Consider the following 24,830-nt stretch of genomic DNA (forward strand, 5'->3'; position numbering starts at 1 on the left):
CAAGCCCCGGCTTCCTCTCACACTCCCAAAACATTCATGACAGGTGTATTGGACACACTAAAAAATGTCCTTAGATGTGGATGGGAGCGTGAATGTTTGTTCGTCTCTGTGTGCCTTGCAATTGGCAGACAACCAGTTGAAGGTGTCCCCGCTGACTGCCCGAAGTCAGCTCGGATCTGCAGCAGCAACAAGCGGCTCTAGGAATGGATGGATGGACATCATGAAAACAGATTTGAATGATACATACACTAAGTCATCAAATCAGTGTCAATTCAGTCAGTCAAGTGGGTTGCCTGTCTGCCTCATTTGCGTAAAGGCGCTGAAAAAAATATATAAAGTAACGGGCCCTTTAAAAAAAATGTAACGAGTATGTGTTTGCACATATCCGTACCTAGTGCTTTTGTGGTTCCTGTACAGTAGATAGCAGTGTGGGCCAAAGAATTGTAATCCGCCCAAAAACTAGAAGAAGAAGAAGGAAAAAGAAGAAGAAGAAGAAGAAGAAGAAGAAGAAGAAGAAGAAGAAGAAGAAGAAGAAGAAAATCCCACAAAATAGAAACAAAATAGACTTAGTCGCGTTCTGTTTTACCACATTTTCTGTCCTCACTGTTAACAGTTATAGCTTATAGATACCTCAGCATGTATGCTGAACGGCTGCGTAGCACGAGCTACCCCAGATTCAGCCAAAGAGTCACTGACTGTGAAATGGACCGTAGCGAGCACAGTGACGCCAATATGTCTGATGCTGATGAGGTGGAGGAGACAAGTGACGATGGGGACCAGGACAACTCAGAGGCCATCGAAAAGCTCAAAAGTTACCTCAGGAATTGTGAAGGGTAATAACATTTCTCTCTCTCTCGCTCGCTCGCTCTCTGCATGACATTAAATAAGCCTTCAAGCAAGGCTAACTATTATAAAAAAAATATGAAAAATACAAGTGAGGACATACCTCTGCTCAATCAATTCTTTAGGAAAACTGTTTGATGATATCAAGTTCAGCGCAGCATTTGTGATTCACTGCTTTATTCGTCTTCTGTCATGCTAAAAATGTTATGGCAACAATGTTGTATGCATGTTGTGGGGACACGTTCCATTGATAATTCTTATTATTTGAAATGTTATGTTTATTGAAACAAATGTTCCTTCATTTGCGAGAGAAGCAAATGAAACAAATCATCCATCTGTCCATCCATCAACTAGCTGCTTCTCTTCATAAGGGTAGCTGGCTTGTTGGTGCATATCCCAACAGTGGGCAGGGGACACCCTGGACTGGTTGCCAGCCAATCGCAGGGCACACAGCGACAAACCACCGTTTAGGCACTCAATCACAATTGAAGGAACTTCAGGGGTACTCAAGATCTTAAATACAACAAATATGCTTAAATCCTTTAAAAGTAATTATTGAATCATTTGTTTGAGGAAAATATAAGTTTATAAATCCAATTATATGTTCAGTCGGTTATTCAGTTTCATTATTGTATAAACTCAAAATTCTCCCCCATCCAAGAATGGTTCAATCCAACTTGCCACGTGCCACCCCTCGTTACCTGTCAAGTTAATGATTTTTTTTTGTGAACATATCTCTACTATTATCCAGAAAGAGGACACTTAAGGTTGATTCTTTTTTTGTGGACCAATACAATTAAGTTTTAAAAGGTCGGTTGAATAAAGTTGAATAAATCAGACACTGATGGCATGTTTGAAGTCTTTTTTTTTTCCCCAAAAAACGCCTTGCACTGGTTAAGGGGTACTTTGCTGAAAAGATATTTCACAGGGGCTACACGTTTCCGTATTTTGTACACAGGTTATTCAAAATTTAATGGGTGTGGTGTCAAATGTCCTACAATTCTGATATAACCCTTGTATTCATTTCTCTTAGGTTCTATATATTTTCAAGTTTCTTGAAAACTGAAGGTGAGGGCAAGAGAAAAGTGTACACTGGCTTGGCCAAGTGCATGCAGCTTGGGTGCGAAAACAAATATGTGACCTACACCTCAGTTTCCAGGGCCCATCTTTGTGGGCACTATCAAAACGTAAGTTTATAACTTATTTTAATTTCACCAGGTTAAGTTTTTTTTTTTATTTTTTTTTACTTAGGTTCAACAGGATAAAGATAAAAAATATGTTCTGCAAAACATTCTGCGAGTAAAACATGAATAAAAGTATGTTGGATTTTTTTTCTTTTTTTTTTCCTTCCCTATTGTGGTACAGATCAAACATAAAGTAAATAAGCTATACAATTAGTTCTGGAAGTAAAAATAATTATTTATTTTGCTCAAATAGGCCCATCCAAGCAAGAAGCCCATGCTCAAAGCTGCACTGGCTGGAAACAGCAGGCGTGGTCGGCCCGGGGAGCTTTCCTCTGGGAAGTGCCAACCCTCCATGGAGAAATCTTTCAGTAGGTATGTCACTATTTACTTGTTTACACCTTTACTCTTTATGCCATTTTTGTGTGATTGCTTTGAACTCCAGGTATATTAACCATGGCTGCCATCTTCTGTTAGCTGAGGTGAACAGAGTAAGAATATCACTGTGGTTTCGTGCTATACATTTGACAATAATTCTGTGTGTGAGCTGGGACATGGCTGCTTTTATATTGCATTAAAAACGACATTGAAAAGCACTCAGATAAATTTGCTGAGTCCTGAATAAACCCTGTACTATGATAGGCCTGATAATAGGCTAAGTAGCTTGATCTTCAGTGCAAGCATACCTGTGATTGGCAGAGGCTGTGAAATGGACCAGAGCCAGCACAGTGATGCCAGCATTTCATCTTGTGGCCTGGAGGTGGTGGGGATCGATGATGCTGGAGACCAAGACAACGCCGAGGCTATTAGTGACCTCAAACGCTACCTCCAGAACTGCGAAACGTAAAAAAAAAAAAATTATATATGTTTTTTTAACAAGCTAGTTACCTAGGAATATTTGTTTTGGAAAAAAATGTCATCACTCACCGGATTTCAATATGTTTATCTATTTATTGAAATGTTTCACTTTTAGGTTTTATGTCTTTTTAAAATTCCTGAGAACTGAAGGCGAGGGTAAGAAGAAAGTGCAAACTGGCTTGGCCAAGTGCATGCAGCCTGGCTGCAAAAACAAAGGTGTGACCTACACATCCGTTTCTCGGGCTCATCTTTCTGCACACTATCAAAGCGTAAGTTTAGAATTTATTTTGTTTATACCAGGTAGACTTTCTCATTTGGGTACAATGGAATAAATAATAACTATAAAATATATTATGTAATGCATTAAAAAAAGTAATTTAATCAGTATTATTTCTTTCAATTTATTCTTTGGAATAGGTGCACCCTTCAAAAAAGGCCGCACTCACAGCTGCACTGGCTGAAAACTGCAAGAATAGTTGGTGCAGGGGGCGTCATTCTACGGAGCAATCTTCCAGTAACAAATTCAGTCAGGAAAAGGCCATGCAAATGTTTGCAAGGTGATGAAAAATCCATTAGAAAATATTGGTATTAATTATCTTTCAGTTGTTTTTTCTTCACTTTTTAAAATTAAGTATTTCCTGTTTATAATTTAATTCATAATACCACTAATTTAATTAATCATGAATATCTTCCAGGACAGTGGTTCTCGAATAGGGTTACTTGAAAGAATTTCAGGAGGTACTTGAGATTTTAAATAAAACAAACAAACATGCAAAAATGCTTTAAAAATAATCATTGAATAAATTAATTGTTTAAGGAAAATATAAGTTCCTAAAACATATTTTATGTTCAATGGATTATTCAATTTCATTCTTGTAAAAAGCAAGATTCTCCCCCATACTAGAATGGTTCGACCCAACTTGTCATGTGCCACCTCTCCTTACCTGTCAAGTTAATAATTTATTTTTGTTGAACACACCTCTATGATCCAGAAAGAGGACACTTTAAGTTGAATATTTTTGTGTTGGACAAATATTTATTAATACTTATTAATTAGCAATCTCTACTGTAACCCCCAAACAGGACTCTTTATGCATAATATTTTTCTGCAAACAAAAAGTTATAAAAATTTTTTTTAGAACAGGTCTGACACTTTTCTTTGATTATTTTTTGTGGAAATACATATATTAATAATTAAGCTGTTTCTTTTTTATAACAGATTTTTTCTATGATCCAAAAGAGGACACTTTATGTTTATTTCAACTTTATTTTTTATGCACCAATACAAATGAATTTTGAAAGGGTCTAAAGTTGAATAAATCTGACACTGATGTCGTGTTTTAAGTTTGTTATTTATTTATTTTTTTTACCCAAAAATGCTCTGCCCTGGTTAAGGGGTACTTGACTGAAAACATATTTCACAGGAGGTACTTTACTGAAAAAAGGTTGAAAATCACTGTTCTAGGAAACAAATGAAGTTATTGACATTTACAGGTGGTTTGTGAAGACACGCTCTCCTCTCAGCGTTTGTGAACACCCATGCACCAGGGAGCTGTTTGCCTACCTCAATCCTGAGTTCCCACTCATGTCCAGGAATGACCTGTGTAAGGAGATGGAGAAGACAAAGCTGGAGGGCAACAACCTACTGTCCAATCAGAAGTGGGTGGCAACCACAGCTTATTAAACATAGAGTACTTATATAATATTACACTGAACACAAGCTTAAGAAATAGCAAGCGAGCAAATTCTGCTGCAGCGGCAAGAAGGGCGGGTATATGCTTGAAGCATCCGCGAGCTACGCATGGCTCCTCGTGTCAAAATGACATCATCATTCAATAACCACGACCCTCTGTGTGGCGTCCGCGCGGGCCAGATTTTCCGTGACGCTTACCTCCCGGAAATTCTTCCCCACGGAAAACGTGGCCGGTGAACATTTGCTTATGGAAGTTCGCTGGTACAAACACGTTTATGATTCAGCTGAAAAGGACTACCGTGACTTAAATACCATAAACAGCTCCCGGGAGAGCACACACAAAAAAAGCTTGGAAGAATTTAGATCGTTTGAATCCACTTCGATTCTCTTCGTCTGTGAGAGAGTGGGACGTAATGACGACGCTGAAGTTGGGTTCACAGCGCGCTACTGAAATTTCAGCTTTCAATTCCACCTTAATAGTCTTTAGATGGCAATGTTTCGCCCATGTTTGCGTGACAAAAGCCTCTGCTTTTCTCACCCTAATATACCTGTATTACTTACCAATGTGACATGGCGTTGAGTTTCTCACCTGATTCCTAATATATACAGTGCTAGCTGTCATTTGAGACCCATTTTGAAAAATCTGATCGGCAAAAAATTTGAATAAATTTTGTGAATAAATTCGATATGACCAAGAATTGGCATTTTGACTGCTAATTGATTAAAACTTTCTTAAAAAGAAATAATGTGCTAAGTTCTAAGTAGGCTTCATTTTTTTCATTAGTTTTTACTCAGCAAATTAGTTAGCTGTATTAACCTATATGCTAAGTTTTCGCCATGTTTCGTTGAATTTTTTAAAATTATTGTTTACTTTATGTATTTATTTTAGTTTATTATTATGATTTATAAGTATCAAGCCTTGAATCATTCTTTATACACTGCTTTTTTTTAAAGGGCAATAAATAGACATGTTTGACAAAACAAAACAATAATTGTGATGAATAATTGTGATTTCAATATTGACCAAAATAATCGTGATTAACATAATCGTGCGGCCCCAGTGCTGACTGAAGCCATTTTCGGCTGATCCGTCACCCAAACCGCCACAAGCCTGAAAAGTAAAGACGGACTTCTGCAAATCATTTTTTGTGGCACACTTTGCCACATTAACCCTACAGAAATATCTGACCATTCTGTGTAGCTCACTAGCTTTTATAATACTGGGTTCAGTCCAAACATGAAATACCACAACCTATACTAGATAACATAGTTCAAGGCTCGAAATAAGCAGGTTCATATTGCTGTTTGCAATGTAAATGTTGGACTTTGCGCCTGGTCTAAACGCATAAACTTGCTTAACTGGGAATTAGTTGTTCCCCCTGACGATCCCAAGTGATTTTTGAACAAGCTGCGACAAGCGTATGTCCACCCAATGACGATCAACAGGGACATAAAACCCCACATCAAATTGCTAAAGAATTCATACGCGCATCATCATTAGGTTAAGGCTTGCGCTACTGTTTGTTTATCAACACCGCGCTTCATGACAGACGGGTGCCAGTGTCCGTTGATTGGACAAATTATCATCACATCCTCCCATATCTGCCACATAGTTTACCTGAGATTTGGCAAAGGTGGTGTGAGATTAAGAGCATAAATGCTTGAAATTAACAGACACGTTGAAATGGACCAGAGCCAGTACAGTGACACTAGCATGTCAACCGATGTTGAGGAGACGGAGGAGGAAGAGAAGACTGGTGAACCTGGGGACCAGGACAACGGCGAAGCCATCAGGGAGCTCAAATTCTACCTGCGGAACTGCGAAACGTAAGAATTTTTTTTTTTTTTAATCGTTGAGCTTGTCTTGTCACTTAATAAAGTTTATTTAAAAACAAAACAAAATAATTGGTTACTTTTTAAACTAATTGATTACCCCAGTTCTTAATTACCTAAAGTCATTGATTACTTTAGTATTTATTTACCTAATTACCTAAAGTCATTCATTACTTTAGTGCTCAATTTATGAATTACTTCATACACTTCATACACCATACAAACAAAAAACACCATGCTCCCCATCCATCCATCCATCCATCCATCCATCCATCCATCCATCCATCCATCCATCCATCCATCCATCCATCCATCCATCCATCCCACACTCCTTCCATCTATAGCCGCATAACCTTAATCGGTTCGCTGGTGTGCTGGCCCCTATCCCTCCGGGCAGTTGGCGGGGGCTTCCCATGCATCTTAAAAACATGGAGAGTACCGTAATTGTTTGTGGGGTTTATTTGTTTGTTTATTTTTAATTTACCGCTATCATTATTGTATTTCTTTATTTTGGTATTGGTGTTCTTTTTTTGTGTGTGTGTGTATTCTGCAACTGCAGGGCCACCAGATTTGACTCATACTATACCAGATGAAAACCCCTACTCACCAGATCCTCACATATTCAGCTATATATTGATATTTTTTGCTTTTAGGTTTTATATCTTTTTAGAGTTCCTGAAAACTGAAGTCAAGAACAAAAAGAAAGTACATACTGGGTTGGCCAAGTGCATGCAACCTGAATGTAAAATTAGAGCCGTGACCTACACCTCAGTTTCCTCAGCCCATCTTCAAAGGCACTATCACTACGTGAGTTAAAAATTAAAAGTTCAAAATATATATAAATTAAAACAGACTTTCTTACTTAGATACACAATACGTATATGTAAAGTGTTACCCTATTTCTCAGAGTGTAAGTCGACCTCACCCTTTTTTTTTTTTAAACTTCAATTTGGGTGAACTTTACAAGAAAGCGAGTATGAGTCTACCCCTGACTTTAGTGGTTACATAGATCATGGCTGTCCAATTATCACATGGTGTGTTATTAAAATGACAAAATGATGATACTTTTAGATGCATTTCTTCTTTGTATGTTAAATAACAAAGTGTTGTGGTTATGGGAGGAGGGCGTGGAGCTAAAACAAGACAAGACTGAGAAGCAATGACACAAATGTGTAAAGCTATGTTGCAACAATAAAACGATTTGAAGTTTCAATGCTTTATTGTTTTGACACAGCTGAAAAGGAATTTCTCAAAAAGCCCTAAAAGTCATCATAACTGTCTGACATGCCAAATAATCCTCCCATTTAACTCACGGACGTCCTCTCCTTCCTTCTCCGCGGACATTTCCAATTTGTTTGAAATGCAGGTCTTCGGAGATGATTTGCTGATCATCTTACTTGGGATGTTCAGCGTGTGGAAGGCTGCCCTTGGCTGTTTCTCCCCTCATCTGCTGACATCTATGCCGGCTTGTTCAAGCGCACATCCAAGGGCTGAAGGAGACGAGTCGATCTGTCTTTTCCTCCCCATAATGCGCCAAAGTACGCCGGAAAAATTATCCATGCAGCCTCGTTGTTGACAACAAAGAGGCATTAAGGCAGCGCTATACGAAAATGGATTTTTTGATGTTCTGTACAAACGCTGTAAAACGGATGCATACTATATCAAATTAGATGTATATACTGTATAATACATGTAAACGACCTGATAGTACTGTTTTGCATTCAAATTAATGTTGTTCAATCACAGTTAAGTGGAAGAAATCGGTTATGCCGTTATAAGTCAACCCCCCCTACAATGGGGGTTGAAAATGAGGGAAAAAAAAATTGACTTGGACTCTGAGAAATATGGTAAACAAATTATAATTGTGAGTCTGAAAAGAATAATTTGATAAACATTATTTTTACTTTTTTTTTCTTTTTCAACTAGGCACACCCTGGAAAGGAGGCTAATCTCAAAGCTGCACTGGTTGGAAACAGCAAGCTTGGTCTGTCCACTGAGCATCTTCTTGTCAAGAAGCGGCAACTCTCCATGGAGGAATCGTCCAGGGTGTTCAGCCAGGGCAAGGCCAGGCAGTTGTTCACAAGGTCAGGAAAATCAAAGTTCATAGAAAAGTAATGGTTTCAATTACCTTTTGCGTTGTTTGTCTTTAGAAAAAAATGCTATTTTATTTATTGTTTTATTTATTCATGAAGCCATTACTTGTTGTTTACTTTCAAAAGTATAAAACAAATCTTTAAATTTCAACTTTCTGGCAGGTGGTTTGTGGAGACTCTTTCCCCCCTCAAGATTTGTGAGCAACCCTGCACCAAGCAGCTGTTTGCTTACCTCAGTCCTAAATTCCAGCTCATTTCCAGAAGGACCCTCAGGAGGGACCTGGATGAGCTGCTGGAAAAGACCAAACTGAAGGTTATCAACTTGCTGGAGAAGCAGCGGTGGGTGGCAACCACTGCTCACAGCTGGATGGTGTACCGCCGGTAACCTATAAATTACTAAATATATTTAATATAATATTATACTTTATGTATGTGCCTTTTAATACATTGCATTTTTCCCCACAGTACCTTTCTAAACATAAATGTTCACTGGATAGACCGGCCAAGCTTGAAAAGGAAGAATGCAGCCCTGGCATGCAGGGAGTTGAAGGTAAAATGAGAAGATGTCAGGTTTGAATTAAAAAAAAACAAAAAAAAAACTTTATATTGATTTGAATGATTTGACTTGGGTCCAAGTGTAAATCCTCAAAAGCCTCTCGACTATATTTTTAAGACAAAAACAACAAACATTTCTCTCAGGTTAGCCAGACACAAGAGCTCCCAAGGAAAATCATCCACGATGTCCACCAGGAGTTTGGCATTGTAAAAAAGGTGGTAGCTACTACTATAGACAGTGGCACAAACGATGCATTTTGGCAACTGGAGATGGAGGAGGGTTTTGAGAATGGGGTGCGCGGACAGTCTGACGACGTCCAGGGACACCTAGATGGTGAGGACATTGACGCTGACCCACAAATCACTCTGCCACCTCACCGCGGCTGTAGGTAAGAAACTGCAAATTTTGAAGATTTCAACTCGAAAGTATGGTGATACTTTGAAAAAAAAAAAGAACACCTCAGCTCAGTTATTTCACCTTGTGATCAGTTTTTAACATTCCCACAGTTCTTTTGTATCACAAATTCCATAATTTTCACCAACAATTCACACATTTATCACCAATTGTTTTTCCTATTCCCAATGTTTGTTCTTTGATTGCTTCTACATTTCTCAACCAAGTCTTAGCTTTTCAACCACAACAGATTCCAACAATTAACCACTTTCAGATTAATTTTTCCCCATTTTCCAAAGATTCGTTTTTCACAAATATTCCATTTTACACCCACAAAGTCTCCATTCATTTCCTATGACACTTCAACATCCCACATCAAATCACTTTACCTTTTTGAGTACAGTATTTCATACTGTTCCAACTTGGAACTCTTTAGCTCAGCCCTGCCACATTTTCTTTCCAAAATTTAAACTCAAAATTGTAATTGTTTTTTTTAATCTGTATGATTTTTATTATAATTTTTTTTGACCGATTCAAACGGGTCTAACTTTAAACTCTTAATCTCATAGCTCATACAATTGTTTCCCGATTCTAATTCTAGCATTCCAAATCTAAACTGTTTAGCTCATCAATAGCGCTGCATTCTTGACATTTCAAAATAAAAGCTGACAATGAACATGGGTTCATTTTTTTCCCTCTAACTTCATCTTTGACCCATTTCAACTTTTCTGACTTGAAACTATTGTACTTACTACCAACACCCCCCAAAAAAAAACAATTTAATTCGTTTTTCCCCCACTATTGTCCACTTTTTGACTGATTAACTTGTCCCAACATTGAATTAAACTCATCACTATGACAGTTTTCCCCAAGTTTGTAAAAGAAAAAAAAAACATTTGTCCTGATTCCATATAATTATCTGTTTACATGATTCCACTTTGCTCAATATCATTCCGTACAATTCAAAATATTTCTTTCATATATTCCACCATTCCACATCAATCCATCATTTTTTATACAGCATTCTTACGCAATTTTTCCTGAAAGGACTTCATCTAATGATTAAAGAGTCTAATCTTAATTAAGTAAAACATTAAAATGTGATGCTTTCCTGTCTCTTTGACTTCAGTGTACATAACTTGAACCTCTTGGCAACCATTGACAACATGGAGGTCATGTGCTGGTAAATTTAAAGAATTTAAAAATCATTCACAATTACTGATGGTAATAATATTCGAACTATGCATTATATTAGTTCATTACTTTTGGGTGTTTACCTTTGTAGGTGGAGCCCGTACTTAAACAATGTGGAGGTGCTTATGGAGGCCAAGTCACTGCCTGAGCAGATGGAAGCCATTGATAGTATCATTAACCAGCCCAGTGGCAAGGCAGGAGGGACACTCCTGGATCATGACATCAAGGTGTAAAAAAAAAAAAAAAAAAAATTCATTTAACTCACTTAAGCTAGCGATCTGCACAGAGGATCATCTATTTCCCTCCCTAAGTGGGCCGAACCAATAAAATCATGGTGTATATTTATAAGACTTTATAACAACTTCAAATTTTCTTATTGTTTTTAATATTGTCCACGACTTCGCTATAATCGTACAAGACTAACATTACTCTTAATCATAAAAAAATTCAAGTTTTTCATTTATTGAAAAAAAATTGGCTCATTTTTATACTGTACATGATGAAATCATCTTGCGGGCCTGATTTGACCCTTTTGCGAGCCAGAACCTGCCCATGGACTGCATATTTGACACCCCTGTGTCAATCCTTATGTAAAGTAGAAATATTTTTGACCAACTGAAACATTATTGCTGAAAAAAAAAAAGATTGAACAAATGTATTGAAGGTGTTTTAATAATAAGATTTGGAATTTATTTAATACCATTTTTTTCAGCATAAATGTTCCTTTAAAACTCTCATTTTTGTCACTGGCCATTTTGTAGCTACAACTTCCCTTGGGCCGATATGATGAGGAAACCAAGTCCAATTTTTAAAAATTGACTTGGATTAAACAAATTGATGATAAGAGTTTGTTGATTTATTGTTGAGGTTTTTGTAACAAAACTAACCAAAATAGATTTGGTTAAAAGTTTACATTTTTGGAAATGAGTTTTCCTAAAGCAAAAAAACTACCAAAATAAAAATCTCCTAACACTTCATTCTGAACATGACTTTTAACTTTTGGTCGGCGAGATAGTATACAGTATGAGTTTTGGTTGAAAAATCAGCCGTTTGGTGCTGCTGTAAAGTCACTATTGTCCCATTGACGGCAGGCTGATTGCAGTTTGTACTATAAAGATGCGGCAATATAGCAAGAAATCATGCAAGTCAGTTGAATTGTATTTCATTTAGCAAAAAGGGGCGTGGCAGGCTGACGGACATCAGACGCAATGAAAATTGCAATTCTGACATTAATTTTTTTTCTAGATTTCTCAGGTACTGACAGAGTACAGGAATGTCATGAAGCCTGTGATGGACACACTGAACAGCCTACTGGGGGAGGACAACGCCTACATGGGCAGCCTCCTCCCAACACTTTTCGTCTTGAAGAGGTGGCTGCTGCAGCAGCAGAGGTGTGGGCTGCAGTATGCAGAGTCCTTGGTCCAGTCCCTCCTCAGTGGCTTTGACAAAAGGTGTGCGCTTGTGTGCATATACAGCAGCTGAAAAAATAGATTTCCGAAGGCGCTGACATGGAATTTCCCCACAAATTAATCCGTTCATGCAAAGAGAGCAGAACATATAAATATAATGTGAAATTACTTACGTGGGGAAATTTTTTTAACACACCAATAGGTATTGACTTAATACCTTGTACAAAAGCCTTTTTTTGCAATGACAGCTTCAAGACTCCTCCTGCAGCGAGGAACTTGTCGCATGCCTTGCAATCGGTCTTCAAATCTTGAAGGTTCAGTGGGTTTCTTTTTGTATTTTGTATGGTGTGCATTATGGCACCTAAACAGTTGTTCTGATTATTCTTTGCACTGTCAGAAGGAACACCTGATTGCGGCAAATTCATGGTGGTAGGCTTGGCTTTCCGTTGAAAAATTGCCCCAAGCGTCTTTACAGGAACATTCACAAGCATGGATTTGCACCTGTAACTAGTGATGCCACCCTTAACGCTGATGCTCCGAATGCGATAGGCCAGTTGTAGTGAAGCAGTGGGCCAGAGCTTGCTTGACTTCACCGATGACGTTCCAACCACTTCACTGCTTCGGTTTGACAGACGCAGCTTTGAAACCTTGGCACGTAACTCAGTTGTATTTAAGGCAGCTGAAACACAGCAGTATCTACTGCACAGTATACTATCTATAGTAAAAAAACAAAACAAGAACACCCTTTTTAAAAATCAACCGAGCTTTTCTGCTGTGCAATTAAAAGCACCTTAGTTCCACAAGCACTGAATACAATAAGCACAATGTCAAGTATGAAACACTGCGTACACCAAGCAAAATCCTAAGTAAAGTTGAATGACAAGATTTCAAAGCTTAGAGCACTGAATGAATCCTGGTTTAGTGAAAGCCTCGTGAAATTGTTATGTCAATTCATTTACAGGTTTGACGCCCTCTTTAAGGACCAAGACCTAATCATGGCCTCTGCCCTGCACCCCTCCTTCACCCCTGTCCTCCTGTCCAAGATGGTCCCAGACCAGGCTGACGCCATCAAGGAGAGGATCATCAAGGAGCTAAAGACCATGGTGCAGCATCTGGAGGAGCAACAGTCAACCCAGGCCCAGCCTGTGAAGAAGCATCGAGATTTGGTTTTCAAGTAAGGGTTCATGTTTATTCTATTCTAAACATAACTATCTGTTCCTTACATTTTATTTTTTCAAACATTTCTAATTATTTTCACATTTCACTAAACAGCTAATTCTCATTACAGGAAGTTGCTTGACACCAGCCAGGATCTGGACCAAGTGCTGAGGGCAAGCCTCCAGGACTGGATGCCCCAGCGGGAAGACCTCTCCTGGGCCCTCTTCCCCAGAAAGCACAGGGAGGCGTGGGTAGACCTGTTCATCAAGTACAATGCCCCACTTCCCAGCACTGCCACCAAGGAGAGGATGTTCTCCAAAGCTGGTGATATCCTAATGCTGAAGAGAGCCGCCTTGGACAGTGCTAAGAAGTTGATGTTCCTTAAGGAGAACATGTCCCTGTTGGGGTACGTCAATGACAAGGAGCAGTTTGCGGAAAAGGAGCAGCGGCATTAATATGAGAATATACTGTAGTTTTATTTACGTTACAAATTTTTTTTTTCCTGCTAGTCCTAAAACGGTGCTTACAAACTTTTGGCAAAAGGTTAAAATAACGATGACGTGAGAGACAAAAACAGTCTGATCTGTAATAATAGGACTAGTGGGTTTAGCCGCTGGTGAATGACCTTTGGAATTTACTGGTGCGCTCACCACTGGAAAACACACTTGGTAAAACAACATGGGCTTTATTGTCACCAAGGACATTTAAAAAAAAAAAAAAAAAAAAAAACAGAAGTGAATCCAAAACAGTACAATTTCAATTAGAAGCTAAACAAAAAGTTGGAAAAAAAATGCAAAAAGGGAATACAGGTGGTGGATTTTTAATAAATCTGAACATACACTACCTCAAAAAACTCCTTTGCTTTTTGTGTATTTTATACACATTTACAAATGTGTAGCATATAAACAAATGTGAAATATTAAAAGCATACCAACAGCAACATAACAATAAATAAAAATGCTATTGTGCAACGTTTCATTTTAGGCTGCTATTAATAAACAATTCTTTTAAAAAAGGAAACATTTTTACTAAGAATTTTTTATATTAATATTAATGTTATAACATTCTTAGAGCAAAACGCGTGCCCTAGTCAACAGTCTAGAATGAAAGAACTGCTTTTTTTTCATAATGGGGTAAAAAAAAAAAAAAAATCGTTTCAGTTTTACATGAGCTATTTAATAATGCCACTGACCTGGACCAAGGTGTGTGGAGTGAGGTTCAGCATTGGGTTTTTTTCTCCCCTTACTTCCTCTACACTGACTGTACATTGCCTGTTTTTTGTAATTAATTTCTATTTGAGATTTGGGGGGCTGAATACTGTTGTCAGATCTGTGACCAAGAATGACCTGGACACGATGGCTTCACTGTAAAACACTGAGGATCTCCTTGGCGTTCTCCGTGTTCCAGCCCTGCCCCTGCAGCGGGCCCTCGCAGGCCAACACATACTTGTTGAGGATCTGTGTGCCAATGTCCCTAAACTGGAGGCGGTCTTCTTTACAATCCACAGTGCCGCTGCTGTAGTCCTCGTACTTTACAGCCCAAAAGCACATTTCTCCGATGTACATCATGGTCAGCAGGTGAGTGTCTGAGAAGATACCTTTGAAGACAATTCAAGGGATGTGTCACAATTTCAGGAGAGACGTGTGGTGCAAAATCTGTGGTGGGAGTCTAGTAAGTAAGGAGGTGAACTCCACTGCATTTGGAGCTAAGAAGGGAAGGTAAAGTTGACTGCATGTGAGATCTTGGGGCGAAAGCCTCTTCGAAGAATGGTAACGGGAAAAAACAATCACAGAAAAATGTTACTATGGGGGGGGGGGGGGGGGGGGGCTTAGATTTTGTTGATGTGGCCTATATACCGGTGCAGCTTATGGACTGGAAAACACGTTGCTAAATTAAGAGGAGTTGAATGGGTACGTTTACAAAATTGTTTCGGCACGAGTATTTATACTTCTATATATTTATACTTCTATATGAGTACTGTGTGAATATTGTCCATCTTCCAAATATGGCTTGAAAAAACAAAAAAAAAACAGGTACCTTCAGATAGAAAGCCTGCGGTGGCAGGGTCATGAAGCACCACCCCATCATTGAGCTTGACAGAGTTCCTCACCTGCAGCATCCTCATTAGGTAGCGGACTCCTTCTTGAATGCACTGCATGAAATAATCAGTCATGAAGTACACAGATAAACTAGCAGCATTCAACCATGTAAAGTAAAATTGTTTTAAAAGTAGCTAATGCTGTCTTATTTGTTGCGTGTGTGTATTTAATACGTAAACAAAGCTAATAGTTTTGTATTCTTCTGTCAATGTTTATATGGTACCTTCAGGAACGTGTCCTTGTTTTCCTTGATCCATTGCTTCCGCTGATGAAGGGTGTGGCAGTACATGTAGAGCAGTGCTCCACGTCTCCAATAGAGGCATTCTAACAGCTCCAGGCCCAAAACGGCCTGCACCTGACAGAGCAAAACAAAATGTCAACATTTTCACATAATTAACTTATGTCCGGTATTCAGAATTAATATGAGTGTCGCTCTTCTCCGGTTGAATGTTTCTATGGACCACAAAAAGACGCATTTCACACAGGGTGGAAGCTACAAACCTCTTGAGATGGTGCTAGTCTCCCCACCAGAACCTCTGGCTCTGTAAGATCTTGCAGGAGCTGCTGGATTTTAAATGGTGAACAGTCTTCTGGAAACTCTTGATCCACCAGTTTGTTCTCTTCGAAAAATGTGATATCGAGGATAACCTACCATGCACAAAGAAAATGCCATGTTTACATTTATGTATTTACCTACATACTGTACTTCACAATACAAGGCATCCTTGCTTTGAACTTAGCATTGAGGTTACAAACGTCATACAATGAAGTAGTTTGCACAAAAATGTTAGGGTCGAACTCACAGCAGCTTCAACTTAGCATTGACTAAACAGAATTGTGCACCTTTCAGTGCTTGGTGTTCAATTTTTATTTTTTTTAATTTGATAGCTTTACATATATTTAGAAGTGAGAAACGTCATGTCTTCAAAGCTTTTCTCTCTAGCACAAGATACAGATCCAAGTGAATGAAATGCCTCAAAGGATTCAACATCCAAACGAGTTGTAAATATAAATAAAGCGTAAATACATTTTGCATTCAAATATTGAATTCAATTACACAATAGTGAAAACTAGTAATAGCCCTTGAAATATAACTGGAGCATACACTTCGATCCCATCGCAAACAGGGGCACTAGAGGTCCAACATCTAGGTTTAATGCAATAAGTTACCTGCGTGTAATCCTGAAGCAACTTGGAAAGGCTGCTGCTCTCCCCTCCCTGTCTGTAATAGCTTTTCAGCTTGTCCAGAATGACAGAGGCATTTTGTAAATAGTCATCATCTGGGGGAAAAAAATGGAATTAGGATATTACTAATTGCAAATACAGGCCACAGCAAATAATGGAAAACACGTTCAGGCTCAGCATTTTCAACTGTGCTGGTCCTCATAAGTGTCATAATAATCAGTTTCGGAAGTGGTTTGATGGGTATTGTAAATATAGAATGGCAGCAAAATGCAATGGCCATTGCCTGTCATCTCACATTTTATGGATTTCAGGCTACAGTTACACATGTGTTTGCAGGTGCAATCATTTTTTGAGCATTGCCCATTGTTGCGGTGGTACATGGGCAAAACAGGAGAATTTCCCAATTTAGGAACATTTTGATTTGATTTCTTCTAATTGGGTTTAAGGTTTAAAAAATGGAACAACTACCATTTCTGAAAAAAAAAAGAATAGCAAATTATCCTTATAGTAATTATTGTATTTTGCTCATTAATTAACTAAAGCACATTCATAATATTTTCTGAAACATTTAGGCATACAATTCTCAACACAGTTGACTTCTTGGACCTTCTTGGGCTTCTAGACCCATGAAGCATTGAAAAATCCATTCATTTTCTATAGCCCCTTATCCTCACAAGGGTCACAGGCTTGCTGATGCTTATCTCTTCTGGTTGCCAGCTGATTACAGGGCACACCGAGACGAACAACCATTCACGCACCCAATCACACCTGAGGACAATTTAGTTTGTCCAAAACACCCGCCATACATGTTTTTAGAGTGCAAGTAAGCCCGAGTGCCCAGAGGTAATCCACACAGGCTAGTGGAGAACATGCACACTCCATACAGGAAGGCTGGAGAAAGCTGGAATTGAACTGGGGTCCCAGCAAGCCACCCACATTAAAACATGTGCAAACCAAGTGGCTGCAAAGCTTCCTTAGTTCACACAGATTCCTTTGTCCATCACTAGTACTCACACATTTGAACTATAGATTCAATACATTTAATGTCATATGTAAAGCTGTACCATACAATGAAATTCTTATTCTGTTCTCTTGCCCGAGCAGCAGACTGCATTCCATAATTGACCAATAAATAAATAGCAATAAACAACAAACACAATGGTGCTACTAATGTATATCGTGTAGTGCAAAAAAAGTCTTCATTTAAATTAATCTGTACGTTTTAGGGAAATATGTGTCTCTGGCATTGTACCTGAAGCTTTTAAGACGGCCGTCATTCAACCATTACTTAAGAAACCACACCTAGATCCTGAAGATCTCGCTAACTATAGGCCAGTGTCACACCTTCCGTTTATCGCCAAAATTCTCGAGAAAGTTGTAACACAACAGCTTAGTGATTTTATGATAGACAACAATAGATTTGAACTCCTTCAGTCAGGTTTTAGGGCCAACCACTCAACTGAGACAGCCCTAGTAAAAGTGACGAATGATCTTCTCTTAGCCTCGGATTCCAACATCTCATCAATATTATTACTGCTTGATCTTAGTGCCGCATTTGACACTATTGATCATCATATTCTTATAGAACGTCTTAGATCATGTGTTGGTATCTCGGGATCAGCACTTTCTTGGTTCAGATCTTACATCCTGGGAAGGACGCATAGTGTCTCTTATGGCGACGCAATCTCTGAGTCTTTCTCCGTCTCATGTGGTGTCCCGCAGGGGTCAGTACTTGGCCCCTTACTGTTCAACATCTACATGATTCCTCTCGGCGATATTATACGTAAACATGCTATTAGTTTTCATTGCTATGCTGATGATACCCAACTCTATATGCCCTTAGAAATAACGGATCCGTGCAAGTGCAGTAAACTGGAGGCTTGCCTCGCCGAGATTAAACAATGGATGTCTTCCAATTTTCTGCTTCTCAACCCTAATAAAACTGAGATGTTATTTATTGGCCCTGCTCATCATCAGCACCTGCTTAAGAATACCACGCTGAACCTAGAAAACTGTATTATTTCCCAAAGTAGTTCTGCAAAAAATCTCGGCGTGATATTTGACTCAACTCTCTCCTTTCGAACACATATTAATAACATGACAAGAACGGCGTTTTTTCACCTCCGCAATATAGCTAAAATTCGCCCTATTCTTTCTCTTAGCGATGCAGAAACATTAATTCATGCATTTGTTACGTCGCGCCTAGACTATTGCAACATTTTGTTTTCTGGCCTTCCCATGTCTCACATTAAAAGCCTGCAGTGTGTACAGAATGCAGCGGCGAGACTATTGACAAGGACGAGAAAGTTTGATCATATTACTCCGATTCTAGCTGACCTGCATTGGCTTCCAATACACGTGAGATGTGATTTTAAGGTGTTGTTAATTACTTATAAAATTTTACACGGTTTAGCTCCTTCCTATCTCGTCGACTTAGTATCACCTTATGTTCCGTCCCGACAACTTCGATCACAAAATGCCGGTTTGCTATCGACCCCACGGGCTAAAAAGAAGTCTGCGGGATCAAGGGCATTTTCCATTCGCGCGCCAGTACTATGGAATGCCCTACCTATGGAAGTTCGCGCAGCCACCTCGGTAGAAATCTTTAAATCCCGACTAAAAACACATCTATACTCAAAAGCATTTAGTTAAATTAGCCTGTCTGCAGCCTTCTTCTTTTTTCCTGCCCCCCTCTTCCGGCCGGGAGAGGGGGCTAGCTAGATGGTGAGGGTTGACTTGACCGCCTCCATTGGGTCCTGCGCTGGTCGACCATCACGGGTTAGGAGTCTAGCCGTCTGCGGTCCACCTGGCTGGAATGCGGGATGGTTCCTGCCCAATGGCTTTGCCTGCTGTCAAGACATCACTGCACTATATAGCACAATATGTTTTCTGTAATTTATATTGTTTCTGTGTTCGGTACATGCAGCATCCACTTCAACCTGTGGGCCTGGAAGGGGGCTCCTCCCACCTGTGGTCCCTTCTGGAGGTTTCTGATTTTCCCCAAATTGGGGTTTTTGAGTTTTTCCTTCCCCTTCTGGGAGCTTTGACAGGGGATGCTGTTGTGTACCTTACATTGAAAAGATGTCTCTGTATGACCTCTTTTCATTCTGTGAAGCCCTTTGAGACTTCGGTGATTTAGGGCTATATAAATAAAATTTGATTGATTTGATTGATTGATGTGTAAAGATGAGAACCTACGACAAAATTCCATACTTCCTCTCAACTTTGAAGCAGCATTGTATTTATTTTGCTCTTTACTAAGGTAAACAACGGTTACACAAATTAACATATTACCATCCAAGCACAGTACATTCACTATTCCGGGTGATTTCATCTCAATAAACTTTACATAGTTTTTGAAACATGCCAATAAAATGACATACGTGAAAATAAAAAGAGCAAATCCGTGGGTCTGAGATTGTATTCGGTCCCAAAACCTTAGAACTGTGAGGCAGACGTACTAATTCACTTGCTGCCATGAAAAAGCATCCTTGCGAAAATTCAAAGTCAAAACAGAACCATTCGGACAACGGTCGATAGCTTGCCTCACATTACAAAGGTAAATTGTCACATTTAGGCTAGTCAGAGAATAGCTAGCCAAATGTTTACTTGTGTGTTGACACTCACCAATAATCAACGCGACTTCGTGATCACGATAATAAACGCTATATTTTCATATTATATGCCAGTTTGCATACTTACGCATGTGGGTGTTTGTTAGTAAGGCTATCCAAAGATTTAAAACATTACAACGGCACAGCTGTTGTTTGTATCGCACGGTAACGCTAACAGCAGCTAGCTCGTTAGCCAGCTAAAAACGAAGTACGGCCAGCTGGTAGGCGACGCCAGCAGAGAGCAAAAAAAATGGATTAGCCGCAAGATTGTTTGAAACGTTACCTTGTTTCTCTGCTTTGAGAGCGGAACACTTTGCGTCAAACTCGAATATCCTTCTCTCCAAGTCGAGGCCTTGTCGCCTGTAGTCGTCGGCCATGACTAAAACTACTAGTCACGTGAGGTTGGGTCACGTGTTTCAGAAGCGCAAACACAGGAAATGCGACGTTTTATTTATTTTTTTTTAAATTACTATTATTTAATATAGTGTTATTTCCATGCAGAAACTAAACCAAATATAAAAATCATTTGTAGTAATTTAGAGTGAGCGGAAGAAAAATACTCGCACGATGAATGAGTCTTCACAATATGTCGAGTGTGACGTTATTCTTCGTGCGTTCTTTTGTTTCCTAGTGTTTTGACGAAATAACGTGAAAAATGTGTTTACTGTCACGGGAACATCCCTTTGTTACACAGCACAGTTGCGAATTGCATTTGATTATTTTTTAATTGTATACGTAGTGTCATTTTCATATGTTTTTGCATTACACAACACACACTTATATGTAGTTATTCCACCATCGTTACCAGTGGAGTGCGTCTCCTTCTCCAATAAAAGATGGTTCAAAATGGAACCCAATTGTTTCAATTTAAAATATATCGAGATAAGTATCGAGTTGTCTTGAAAAAGCAACATTTTTTTCCAGAGTTCAATGTAAACATGTTGAAGCTTCATTTCACTGTAATGCTGCACACAAACGGAATAAGTTACCAACAGAAGTGAAGTCATCCCCCCAGGGTAAATGCTTTTAAATCCAGTCTAAATACTGTGCTATTGATTCCGTTTTTTAATAAAAGCAATTTAACATTTTAACTTTAACATTTTAATGATATATTTACTTTTATTTATTGATCGTTTTTTAAAACTTTTCTGTTAATATGTTGAGAGGTCAATGTACGCTCTTTTAGACAATTTTTCAGCCACTTTGGTTTTCTCTGCTTTACCTCTGCACGTTGTTAACTGTTGTGTTAGTGATTGCATTTAGGATTTAGGGGTTGAGTTTTTCTTGGCGTGAAGCCCTTTGAGTTGCTCTGTGTAGAAAGTGCTATAAAAATATAGCTGCCTCATCTGGCCTTGGAGGAAATGCCACGTAAAGGCCCTCTATTATTATGTTATACCTCTACACTTCATATATCATACCAGGAATACTTTATACTGATTTTATACTCGTTGATTTTATATACAGTACACCACAAATAATCAAACGACGCAGTTCCAAGATTACATACAGAACACTGTTAAATACGATTACCGCGAATGCATCAAGTTGTGGACTAGCCAGCATGTCTGCAGCATTGACTTTTAACTGAGCGTGCGCTATTAGCCGAATGCTAACAACTGGAGTCTTGTTTCTACACCTTCGCTTCTCTCCACTGCCGTCCGATACTTGTGTCTTGACATGGCATTCAAAGCCTTGTGTCGAGCGGACACTTTTAAATACCTCATTGGTCCATGCAGAACAACGTTAAACTTTGATAAGCGCCCACTGAGCAAGGTTGGTATTTGTCTGTCTTGCATTTTGCTTCACAGTGTGATTTGAACTGCGTTGAGAAGGTCATAACAAACAAAATCTCCCACTTTATTGGTCTCCTTTTGCTTTTACTAAATCTTTTGATACGAGCTGACTAACCTTATCCTGCGTTTAGTCACTCTGCAGTGTATTTGCTGCAATATAACGACCAACAACAGCAGAACAATGTTGTAAAGATTTTGGTATTGGAGGTCACAACTCAGTAGTCCTTGCATAATTTTCCATATTTCACAAATCAACTCCCATAAATGCTTTTCACAATTGTTGCCAATGCCACGTTTGAATGCTATTTATAAATACTTGTGTCATCTGATAAACAGAACATTTTAGTCCTAACTAAACAAACAATCAATTAGGTGAATCTCGTTAAAAAAAACAGCCATGTTTAATGTCAAATATGTATTGCGGTTTGTGTTGCATCTTTCCTTATTCGTTCTGTTTACAGTATTCAATGCATTCTCTATAAAGAATGACGAATAAAGTACGAGAATGGTGGGTTTGTTTTGTTAGGACTCTTTTCAAGCTAAATATTTATCAGAATTTGTTCGCTGCTTTGCTTATTTTCCACTCACTCCATTGTGCAAATAGCTCTTTACACTAAACAACCATACTTAGTTTTCACCACCATAACAGGCTATGTTCATTTTTTTACAATATAAATTGACCCTTCTCAAAACTTAACATATGCATTTTTGTCCTGCAAAATACACACTTATGTAAAGTTTTACTTTGTATTTGTTTAAACCTGACCTGTTTTGGTGTTTACAGACATGTAGCTGCTACTTTTCGACCACCAGCCAGAGAAGTTCAAAGTTCTACTCCAATCCTACAGAGGCAGTCAAAGACATCCCAGATGGGGCGACCGTACTGGTTGGAGGTAAATGTTATATGAACTCTAAATGGTCTTTTTCTTAACTCAACAGAGAGCATGTTATCCCTGAGCTTTTGTGGGGTTTCCTCTGGTATTCAGGTTTCCTTGCACAACACCAAAAACATGATTGTTTTGTTTATTAACTATAACCATTAACTTTATAATTATAACCAAACATTATGGGTGAATGTGACTGACAGGGACATTAGCTTCATTTTTTTTTTGACCTTTGCTTTTCAAATTAATTTCCAATTTGTTTTAAGAGAAGCTTTATCCTTCTATATATCATTGTAAACAAAAGCTAAATGAAGCCCTTGCTTGTTAATATAGTTATGGGATTCTCACTTTCTGGATTTTATTCCCTTTAAAGTGTTTCACACATATAACTCAGAAATTCTACTTTCATCAAGGGCTGGACGATTATAGCCAAAATAATAATCACAATTGTTTTGGTCAATATTGAAATCACTATTATTAATCATGATTATTTATCATGTTTGGTCTAACATGTCTATTTATTGCCCTCTCCAGTTTTTTGCTAATTTGCCAATTGTATATATTAGGATAGGATTCAGGTGAAAACTCCAGTGCCATTTTAAACTGGTAAATATTAAATTAGGGTGAGAACAGCAGAGGCTTTTGTTACGCAAACATGTGCGAAACATTGCTCCCTGGTGGTAGGATGACAAAGTGCTTGATTTGACATATAGTGTAGCCGGCTTTTTAAATGTTAATATCGCAGAGGATCAGCTTGTGGCAGTCAATATCATGATCACAATTAAAATTTAATTAATTGTGCAGCCCTACTTTCATCCATCAAGTTTTATGGATGAGAAAATAGAAGGTCAGCAACATGCAATTCAGACTTCTGATACACCTTGTTTTGCAAGCAAAGACCGACAGCGATCTTAACTACTGACAGACTAGTGATTTTATGCTGATCTGAATTTCTATCCTCAATGGCAGTATTACAGCGAACATCTATTATGTGTCATTTTGTTGATTTAGTTTTGTTCTGCCTTTGAATAATGTCTGCACAACAAGCACAGACATTCCACAGCTTGTATTTATAGTAAAGTCAGCTGAGGACTATAAAACATTTCCATTGTTCTCGCCTGCACTCGAGGATGACTGACTATTTAAAGAGCAAGCAGCATGATGCAGTTAAATTATTTGGAAGATAAGAGCGGGGGAAAATGAAGAATATGTTTAACTATTTAGTGTGCATCGAAAGTACATTTGTGCAGCCCATAACCAATACAAGTCAAGTCAAAGTCAACAATAATCTTTTAAGTGTTTGTGTTTGTGTGTGTGAGTGTGTGTATGCCATGCAGGAACAGTCTACAGTGTTCATTTCTGATGGTTAGGAGCTTGGACATGTGTTCAGGTTTTAGGTGCTTAATGTCCAATCAATGTTCAAGCTTTGAACAATATGTTGTAGTCCACCGAATACTCCGTTTATGCTGTAGTTCAGATGAGGCAAGCTTATTAGATCTATCATAAGAAGTGCTGGAAGTTGACCTTGGAGTCACACGACTACATATCTACATGTATGTGTTTTTCCTCAAACACAGGCTTTGGATTATGTGGCATTCCGGAGAATCTCATCAACAGTTTACTGAAGACTGGAGTGAAAGGTCTGACTGCAGTGAGCAACAATGCAGGGTTGGTGATACTGAACATTCACACGCATGTGGCAAGCTTCCTGTCAATATTTGAAAGCTTTTTCAAAATGAATCAACCTGTTGTGAATGTAGACATAAAGGTCCACAAGGTCAACTAGTTTGTGGCCAGTCAGCTGCTGCAATTAAATGCCTTCATTATTGTGCATGACGCATGATGACGTGGCTATTAGAGGAAATGTTTGAGAATGAGATTTCGACACATGGCGAAACCCTGAGCACCGGTACTGAATCAGCATGAATCGGAAATAAACTGTATTTTACACAATTCATAAGTGGTACTTTTATATCTAAATACCTTTTATATCTAATTAGCTAAATAGCTTCTTTAATTCCATTCTGCTATGACTCTAGATTTC

At 38.6% G+C, this 24,830-nt stretch overlaps 3 protein-coding genes across 7 annotated transcripts in view; 2 read left to right on the top strand and 1 right to left on the bottom strand.

The window, feature by feature from the left end:
• The first annotated feature begins 530 nt into the window (after positions 1 to 530).
• LOC148429653 (uncharacterized) lies at positions 531 to 14,231 on the top strand. 4 transcript variants are annotated; one of them, XR_015865766.1, is made up of 18 exons: positions 531 to 833; positions 1,877 to 2,030; positions 2,281 to 2,399; positions 2,724 to 2,867; positions 2,998 to 3,151; positions 3,300 to 3,439; positions 4,377 to 4,541; positions 6,250 to 6,402; positions 7,062 to 7,215; positions 8,335 to 8,492; positions 8,664 to 8,882; positions 8,967 to 9,051; positions 9,201 to 9,445; positions 10,580 to 10,633; positions 10,736 to 10,871; positions 11,890 to 12,095; positions 13,097 to 13,227; positions 13,342 to 13,490. XR_015865766.1 is itself a non-coding variant. In XM_088415903.1 (18 exons), the coding sequence occupies exons 1-18, from the start codon at positions 637 to 639 to the stop codon at positions 13,664 to 13,666; spliced, it is 3,021 nt and encodes a 1,006-aa protein (XP_088272029.1). In that variant the 5' UTR covers positions 531 to 636; the 3' UTR covers positions 13,667 to 14,231. The 4 variants fall into 4 exon arrangements, 3 of the variants coding, with proteins under 3 accessions (XP_088272029.1, XP_088272036.1, XP_088272044.1); XM_088415903.1 differs by having other exon boundaries at positions 13,015 to 13,227; positions 13,342 to 14,231; XM_088415910.1 differs by having other exon boundaries at positions 8,763 to 8,882; positions 13,015 to 13,227; positions 13,342 to 14,231.
• On the bottom strand, positions 13,667 to 20,626 carry rimoc1 (rab7a interacting mon1-ccz1 complex subunit 1). Its single transcript, XM_088415931.1, has 6 exons — positions 20,393 to 20,626; positions 16,481 to 16,590; positions 15,812 to 15,958; positions 15,534 to 15,665; positions 15,249 to 15,363; positions 13,667 to 14,808 (listed from the first exon to the last, which is right to left on the bottom strand). Exons 1-6 carry the CDS (start codon positions 20,484 to 20,486, stop codon positions 14,573 to 14,575), a joined length of 834 nt encoding a protein of 277 aa, XP_088272057.1. The 5' UTR covers positions 20,487 to 20,626; the 3' UTR covers positions 13,667 to 14,572.
• A 1,023-nt stretch (positions 20,627 to 21,649) lies between these two features.
• The window catches only part of oxct1a (3-oxoacid CoA transferase 1a), a 46,540-nt gene continuing 43,359 nt past the window's right edge, over positions 21,650 to 24,830 (top strand). The window contains exons 1-3 of one of the 2 annotated variants that reach the window (XM_088427290.1): positions 21,650 to 21,882; positions 22,687 to 22,795; positions 24,364 to 24,454. In XM_088427290.1, coding sequence (XP_088283416.1) covers positions 21,787 to 21,882; positions 22,687 to 22,795; positions 24,364 to 24,454 — 296 coding nt within the window. In that variant the 5' untranslated portion in view covers positions 21,650 to 21,786. The remainder of the gene's footprint in view (positions 21,883 to 22,686; positions 22,796 to 24,363; positions 24,455 to 24,830) is intronic. The other variant, XM_088427280.1, reaches the window with a different exon arrangement.

This window comes from Hippichthys cyanospilos, chromosome 1 (genome assembly GCF_059441005.1).
Source record: "Hippichthys cyanospilos isolate Australia breed blue-spotted pipefish chromosome 1, RoL_Hcya_1.0, whole genome shotgun sequence".
Lineage (NCBI taxonomy): Eukaryota > Metazoa > Chordata > Actinopteri > Syngnathiformes > Syngnathidae > Hippichthys > Hippichthys cyanospilos.

Coding starts and splice junctions, on each gene's coding strand:
- LOC148429653 (XM_088415903.1), top strand. CDS start 637: ATGTATGCTGAACGGCTGCGTAGCACGAGCTACCCCAGATTCAGCCAA. Junction 7,216..8,334: donor TTCAAAGGCACTATCACTAC/GTGAGTTAAAAA, acceptor TTTTTCAACTAG/GCACACCCTGGAAAGGAGGC. Junction 8,493..8,663: donor GCCAGGCAGTTGTTCACAAG/GTCAGGAAAATC, acceptor ACTTTCTGGCAG/GTGGTTTGTGGAGACTCTTT.
- rimoc1 (XM_088415931.1), bottom strand. CDS start 20,486: ATGGCCGACGACTACAGGCGACAAGGCCTCGACTTGGAGAGAAGGATA. Junction 16,591..20,392: donor TCTCAAAGCAGAGAAACAAG/GTAACGTTTCAA, acceptor TTTTTCCCCCAG/ATGATGACTATTTACAAAAT. Junction 15,666..15,811: donor GACTAGCACCATCTCAAGAG/GTTTGTAGCTTC, acceptor TTGCTCTGTCAG/GTGCAGGCCGTTTTGGGCCT.